General features: G+C 43.8%; 1 protein-coding gene across 2 annotated transcripts; it reads right to left on the bottom strand.

Annotated features, from left to right (window-relative positions):
* Window positions 1-498: 498 nt before the first annotated feature.
* Window positions 499-6,777, bottom strand: LOC111569151 (uncharacterized). Of its 2 annotated transcripts, none has more exons than XM_023271135.3 (2): window positions 6,652-6,777; window positions 499-2,324 (listed from the first exon to the last, which is right to left on the bottom strand). In XM_023271135.3, the coding sequence occupies exon 2, from the start codon at window positions 2,301-2,303 to the stop codon at window positions 1,479-1,481; it is 825 nt and encodes a 274-aa protein (XP_023126903.1). In that variant the 5' UTR covers window positions 2,304-2,324; window positions 6,652-6,777; the 3' UTR covers window positions 499-1,478. The 2 variants fall into 2 exon arrangements, with proteins under 2 accessions (XP_023126903.1, XP_054871965.1); XM_055015990.1 differs by lacking the exon at window positions 6,652-6,777 and adding an exon at window positions 4,833-5,256.
* Between the last annotated feature and the right edge of the window lie 1,385 nt (window positions 6,778-8,162).

Here is an 8,162-nt window from a genome sequence, read left to right as displayed (position 1 = left end):
CCCGTATTGATTCAATACGGGACGCAACAATTAATTGTCAAATAAAGGACGATTCCGTATTTTAAGGGACGGTGGCAACCCTAAATCAGCAGCATGAAGACCGTTTCATTAGGACTAGAACCGACAGGTTCGTCCTCTAACAAATGTGACACCACAGATTCTTCTCACCTCCAACGAGCTGCAAACCGACAGAAACCTGAGGAGGACAATCTGGATGGAATTCCAGACGAAGTAATCAGATTTCTGAGGAGCTGTACAGAACATGGACCAGAATAACCAGGAGGAACTGAAGCTTCATGGATCAGATGTAGGGTTAGAACTGTAGAGGGGTGGATGGAGGCCAGGAGATGAAATGAGCAGAAGAACCAGAGCAGAGCTGCTCCTGAACTACAGGAACTCACCTTTAACTGTTTCCTCTGAGTGGAAGCTTGAAGACCACAAACCTTCTGGATCTCTGATGGATTTAACTGTCAGTAAATCACAGATCACTGGTTCATCTACAGGAAGGTTCCACATTTAAACTTTATTCACCACTGGTGGAACAGAATCACACAACGAGAAACGGAACCGACATCAGTTCAACACGTTTAACCCACAGACCTGCTGCAGGTCCATCAAACATCTGGAATAAGAACAGGTTCATCAAACATCTGGAATAAGAAAAGTTTCAATAAACATCAGGAATAAGAACAACTTCAATAAACATCTGGAATAACAACAGGTTCAATAAACATCTGGAATAACAACAGGTTCAATAAACATCTGGAATAACAACAGGTCCATCAAACATCTGGAATAAGAACAGGTTCATCAAACATCTGGAATAAGAAAAGGTTCAATAAACATCTGGAATAAGAACAAGTTCAATAAACATCTGGAATAAGAACAGACTGAAAAGCAGCTGTATGAAACATCTGGAATAATAATAACAGACTGAACAGCAGCTTTATGAAACATCTAGAATAAGAGCTTCATCAAACATCTGGAATAATAACAGACTGAACAGCAGCTGTATGAAACATCTGGAATAAGAACAGACTGAAAAGCAGCTGTATGAAACATCTGCAGCTGATCTGAGACCAGCAACCTGCTCCAGATGTTCTAGTGTGTCAGTTTCCTGGTTCTATGTAGAGCTCTAACAGACATGGAGCCTCCTGATAATAATCTAGATCTAGAACAGTGGAGGTGTTGACAGCTGATGCTGAACTGTTTGTGGAACAGTCTGAACTCTGGTGATTCTAATGCTTCATGTGCGGGGAACCAGAAATCAGCAGCAGATGTAGAAATATTTCCATCAGAGCTTCAGGAGGATCAGGAATGTCCAGGTTCTGAAATATGAAATATGACTGTCTTTGTTTAGTCAGGAGATGAGCAGCAACAAGTCCCGGAAGGACCCAGCTTCAGTTCATCCTCATTAGTTCCTCGGGTTCCAGGTCTGACGGTTCTCCTGTGAATCCTGCAGCTGGAGCAGCAGAGGTCTACTGGTGGTCGTGGCAGAGCAGCGTCTCACAGGAAGCTGCTGCCTCAGCAGAAGAAACAGGAAGTGCCTTCCAGACGAGGGCGCCGCAGTGGGAACACTTTGGAAAGGGAACCAGCATGAGCTTTTCTCCATCTTCCTCCTGCAGCTCCAGCTGGAAGGACTGTTGGTGGTGGTACTGGTTGAGGTGGTACTGGTCAGCTGCTGTCCATGTCTCCTGACTGACGGCGTCTCCGGACAGTCCAGCGTCTCCAGCTTCCTCTGACCGTGCAGCTCGTCGCATGGCCTGGCGTGCGGCGTTTCTTGCGAGTCGAGCGCGTCGCTCCTCGTAAGACTCGGCCGCTCGGCGTCTGGCCTGCCGTGCCGCGTTGTCAGCCAGACGGGCGTAACGTTCTTCGTAGGACTCAGCGGCAAGGCGTCTGGCTTTGGAGGCAGCGTTGTTGGCCAGGCGAAGGTATCGAGCTTCTTCTGACTCCGTCGCTCGAGCAAATCTACGATTCAACCGATCTCGAGCTCTACGAATTTCTCGCACTTCCTCCGACTCGGCTGCTCGAGCGTATCTGCGACTCAAACGGTCACGAGCTTGACGAGCTTCTCGAGTTTCGTCCGACTCAGCTGCTCGAGCTCGTTTGCGACGCAACCAATCATGAGCTTGACGAGCTCGACGAGCTTCTCGAGCTTCGTCTGACTCGGTTGCTCGAGTGAGTCTCTGACGCAACCTATCACGAGCTCGACGAGCTTCTCGAGCTTCCTCTGACTCGGCTGCTCTAGCAAGTCGCATGGCGTTGCGGTTTTGCAGCCTCTTGGCTTGGCTGTCTTTGGGCATGTTGGCATCAGAAGATCAGACCTGTAGTAGAGAGAAGAGAAGTCGGTGGTTAAACACAGGACAGGAAACTTTAATGCAGTAAATGAACATTTCAGGAGTTAACAGACCTGAAGTCTTTCAATTCAATTCAATTCAATTCAATTCAATTTTATTTATATAGCGCCAATTACAGTCAAATTGTCTCGAGACGCTTTACAGAACCCATATGCCTGAATCCCCAGAGCAGCCCTAAGGAGACAGTGGCAGGAAAACACCCTTTTAACAGGGAAAAAAACCTCGAGCAGAACCCGGCTCTAATGTGGGGGAACCCATCTGCTGCTGGCTGGACGAGTTGAGAGGGACAGAAGAGGTAGAGAGGTAGAGATAGAGGGGTAGAGATAGAGGGATAGAGGTAGAGAGGTGGGGGGGACACAAGGACCATAAAACACACAGTATAATACATGCATGATAAGACAGATGATACATGCAAAGTACAACTAACATGGAAACTAATTATAGTTTACTGCTATGGTGTACAGCTCTGACATTAAATATACTGCATATATAGCTGGTGGTAAATTCAAAAATATGTAGATGAGCAAATCAAGTATAGTGAGGGCAATGCAGAGTAGATCGGTGGAAATGGGCAGCTGGAGGTGGGAGAACCACCACAGATCTGAAGCATCCAGCTCTGGGACCAGGGACACTCGGAGAAAGGACACAGGGAGAAACAGAGTGAGTGTAATGCAATAATGGTATATATATATATTAAATATAATGGTAGATAGAGAAGGGCTCAGTGCATCCAGAGAGGTTCCCCAGCAGCCTAGGCCTGTAGCAGCAGAACTAGGGGCAAACTAAAGGGACGTCAAGAGGGGAAGTCAGTTGTGCAAATGAAAACACCAGCTCACCCCGTCAGGGTCCCCCAGTCAGCCCTAACTATAAGATTTGTCAAAAAGGAAGGTTTTAAGCCTGGTCTTAAAATTAGAGAGGGTGTCCACCTCCAGAACCCAGACTGGGAGCTGGTTCCACAGGAGAGGAGCTGATAACTGAAGGCTCTGCCTCACATTCTACTTTTAGAGAGAAGTTACAGGTCACTTCTCCAAGTAAGCCTGCAGTCTGAGAGCGAAGAGTTCTGCTAGGATAATATGGTACTATCAGGTCTTTAAGATATGATGGAGATTGGTTGTTAAGAGCTTTATATGTCAGAAGAAGGATTTTGAATTCTATTCTAGATTTAACAGGAAGCCAATGAAGAGAAACCAATATAGGAGAAATATGATCTCTCTTGCTAACTCCCGTCAGTACTCTGGCTGCAGCGTTTTGGATCAGCTGTAGATGTTTCAGAGAGCTATTGGGACAACCTGATAATAAGGAATTACAGTAGTCAAGCCTAGAAGTAACAAATGCATGGACTAGTTTTTCTGCATCACTCTGAGACAGGATGTTCCTGATTTTCACAATATTTCTCAGGTGGAAAAAGGAAGTCCCACAGATTTGTTTTATGTGTGAGTTAAAGGACATGTCCTGGTCAAAGATAACACCGAGGTTAATCCAATCGGATTATTGTCCGTGTTCTTTGTGAACATCAGCTTCATTCAGCAAAGATGTTCTCATCACAGTCAGAAGTTAAACTCTGAACCCATAAAAACACATTATCTTTAATACATATCACCAGGATGACTCCATTTATCAGACAGAAACTGTAAAAACAAGTCAAATTGTCAGACTTCCAACTTCCAGATGGTCCTTGAAGTACTCATCTGTGGCATGTTGATCCATCAGGAAAATGAACCAAATCTGACCTTTAAATCCTGACATTTCAACTAACACTTCATATGACGTCAAAAATAAATGTCTGCAATAATCAGATTCTGTAGAACCAGAACCTCCTCCTGGTTCTGGTTCTCCAGGACCGACTCAGCTGAGACCAGAACATCCAGAGAGTTTCAGGTTGAACTGCAGGCAGTAGTGATGGTGAAATCGAAGCTTCATGAAGCAATGAACCACTTTGACACAACTGCATCAAGAACGACACACTGCTTCAACAATGTAAATTTCCCCTGGAGTGGGGAGAAATAAAGAACTTTATCTTATCTTATCTTATCTTATCTTCGAAGCATTTGACACAACCAGAAGAGTGACATCTGCTGGCTCTGTGTCAGAACTGCATCTAAGTGGAGAAAACTGAAAAAGCCTCAGGACTGCTTGTCTCACACTGCTTTGTACTTGCAATAAATGTTTTAAAACGGTATATATGTTTGTTTGCATGCATGTATATGTGTTTTTGTATGTAAATATAGATATATTTAAATGTGTGTGTGCGCACGTGTGTGTGTGTATAGATATACATGCATATGGTGTGTATAGAGGTACTGGGGGACAGGAAAGTGCTTGTGCTACTTTGTGTGGGACACAAGTATTATGGAATGTGGAAGTGAACTTTGCCATTGTGTCAGTATAAATGGAGAGTAAACCAGGGAGTGCATGGTTTCAGTCCGTTTCTTTTGTGGCTGACTACCTCTCCAGCTTTGGAGAAGATCCACTCACATGGCACAGATGTTGCTGGCATGAGGAGATATTTTTTGGCCATCCTGAAGAGGTTTGGATACAGTTTGACGTGATGCCCAGTAGGTGAACGGGTCTCCTCTGGACAGGTAGAGCTCAGATAGACACCTTGCACTCTCACAACTCACAGGACACTCTTTCAACCACTCAAACTACTCTCTATGTACCTATCTATAACCTATTCTACTATATGTGTAGTGTGTTTCTATAAATGAATGAATGTGTTGTGTATGTGTGAATCTATATGTATGTATCTATGAGTGTTATTTAGTGTATGAAATGTAACTAAATCTATCTAAACTTAATTCTACCTAAATGTGTTCACTCTCTGACTTCTTTCCAAATGGCAAATGTACTAGCTTAATGTCCTCTCAGAAACCCACAGTTTGAGGAGTGAATCAGACCCTTTTAAGACCTGGACAGATTGAAATGTCCAACTCCTTCATAATTCCCAAAGCACCGCAACACACGCTGTGACGTAACGAGGCCTCGCTCTCAGTAGTCACGTGATTGTTGGGCATGCAGAAGCAGGGATCGAAACACTGTCTCGGAACACTTCCGTTTCAAAAGCTCGGAACTGTGTCGAGCAAACTGGCTCGAGCGTAACATCACTAGCAGGCAGTGTTTCCTCAGAGAGCCTGAGAGGAAAACTAAAGCTACTCGATCAACCTTAACATGGAAGTGGACTTTAATGAACACACAGATCACATCTACTGATCAGTGGGAAGGTTCTGGTCCACATCTACAGCTCTGTTCAAGGATAAAGTCACAACAAACGTGTTGCAGGATGATGGGGGTCAGCTAGCAGCTAACAGCTGATGCTAACATTTAGTTGCTAAAATTTAACATCTGTCACTTTAACACAAAATAAGGATTCACACACACACACACACACACACACACACACACACACACACACACACATCTAACGTTACCTCACACACCGGAGAGTCCCACAATAAATCAGAACTACCAATTAGCCTGAAGAGCAGCGCCGACAGAGCTAACACAGCTAACACAGCTAACGGCCAACACAGCTAACAGCTAACACACAGAGTTAAAATGTGAAGCTAACAGAAGAACAGCTGGTGCGGCTAAAGTAAAAACACAAACCCGCTGCTGGTAAAATAACAGTCAGAAAACAAATAACGAAACAACAGAGTCCAGAGTTAGCATGATGGGCTAGGCTAATGCTAACGGAGCTAATGCTATCAGAGTGAACATTAGTTGAGCTAAATTTTATTGAGCTGATTTTAACAGCCAGCGCTAATGCTAACAGAGCTAATAATAACATTAAAGCTAATGATAACACAGGTAACACGATTAGAGTTATTAATATTAGAGCTAATGCTAACAGAGCTAACAATAAAATTAGAGCTAATGCTAGCGGAGCTAACAATATTATTGGAGCTAATGCTAGTGGAGCTAACAATAATATTAGAGCTAATGCTAGCGGAGCTAACAATATTATTGGAGCTAATGCTAGTGGGGCTAACAACAACATGAGAGCTAATGCTAACAGAGCTAATAATATTGGCGCTAATGCTAGCAGAGCTAACAATATTATTGGAGCCAATGCTAGTGGAGCTAACAATAATATTAGAGCTAATGCTAACAGAACTAATAATATTATTAGAGCTAATACTAGCGGAGCTAACGTTACCACAACTAGCTGCTACTGAATACTCACACAGAACCGGACTGACATCAGTGCCTCGGTTCGACTTTACCACCCTGTGTATCCAGTAAACACTAAAGCAGCTGTTTTATTAAATTTAAACTCATCTATAGAGGAACTCACCGTTCTGGATCCATCCGGCAGCAGGCGATGCGCCGCTGTCCGTGTTCGGCTCTCTGACCGCAGGGACAGAACGAGTCTGTGGCCGGGGAGGCCAGATCTCGCGATAGAAACAGTGGACAGTGTTGCCAGATCTCGCGATACAAACAAGCAACCATCTCTATGGAAACGAGCCCAAACCCAGCAAGCCTAACATTATAAATATATATTTATTCTTGTTTGCAGTAAATTGACAGTAAAATCATAAGAACTTTAGATAATCTAAATTTTAAAACTCTAAACTAAAAGGTAACCAAGAAACGGAGGAGTGGAAAAGGACAAACTAATGGGTTTGGATTTATTGTGGAGAACAAGACCAAATAAGAAACTACACTTTAGAAAACAAGACCAAAAACCCGCCAATGCTGAGATCTGAAGACTTTCCAGAAAATCCTGCCGACAGGTTCTAACAGAACTGAGGCTCTGTACAGTAACTGGCAGGTGATTATTGTGGTAGAACTCATTGTTCCTAAACAGCAGAACCAACAACAAACCAGAGTAGTTCTGACCCACCAGAACACGCTGACTGGATCAGCAGCAACTCAAAGGTTTCCTGTTGCTGTCAGTAGAACTGTCCAGACAGGACGAACTGCTGCTCTGGAAGTAAAGAACGGGTTCATTTACACTCCTGGAAACACCTGGAACAAACTGCTGAACACTGACAGAACAAAAATGTCCAAAATGACTTAAAAACTGCTCAAATGATTTGAAACTTGCCCAGCATTAGTTTTTGTCCAAAAGGACTCAAATATCTCTGAAGGACTTTAAAAAATGAGGTTAATATTTGTCCAAAGTATAAAAAACAGACTGAAGCTGTAGAGCGGATGGACCCAGATTTTCTAACAGAACCAGAACACTTTGGACTGGAATCATCTCATGAACTTCACCAGCTGATCCAGGGTTTCATCGGTAGAAGGTTCAAGAAAACCTTCTGACTGTGAGTCCTGATGTTCTCCTACATGTTCAGTCCGTCTGCAGACAGACTGGACCTGAGTTCTAGTTTAATGGAGCTCAGTCGATGATCTTCAAACTGATCCTGAAACAGCAGCAGATGTTTCCTCAGATGATGTGTTTAGAGAGAACCAGACCACAACTGGAGCACTGAGGTTCCCGGTTATGATGGTTCTACTCTGAATCTGTTCTGTCCTGGTGTTCAGAGTTTACCTGAGCTCAGGTGTGGTGCTCCACTTAGTTCAGCAGGTAAACATCATAGTGAAACCTGCTGAGGAGCTTCACAGTGGAGCTGCAGGTCATCCTAAAACCAGGATCAGATCACAGAACCTCTACAGCTCCATCATTTCAGAGCCTTAGAACTTCCTCAGGGACATTTTACAATGAAGAACACGGAGTTCTGGTAAAAACTGACAGCAGCACACGGTAGGTCTCATTTCACCTAAATTGGATACCTGGATCATCTTCTAGCCAGAAATGATGGACGAAGTCCATTAAAAGTGATAAATCCGGACCCACCACTA

Source organism: Amphiprion ocellaris, chromosome 12 (genome assembly GCF_022539595.1).
Source record: "Amphiprion ocellaris isolate individual 3 ecotype Okinawa chromosome 12, ASM2253959v1, whole genome shotgun sequence".
Lineage (NCBI taxonomy): Eukaryota > Metazoa > Chordata > Actinopteri > Pomacentridae > Amphiprion > Amphiprion ocellaris.
This window is presented reverse-complemented; position numbering and strand designations above follow the sequence as displayed.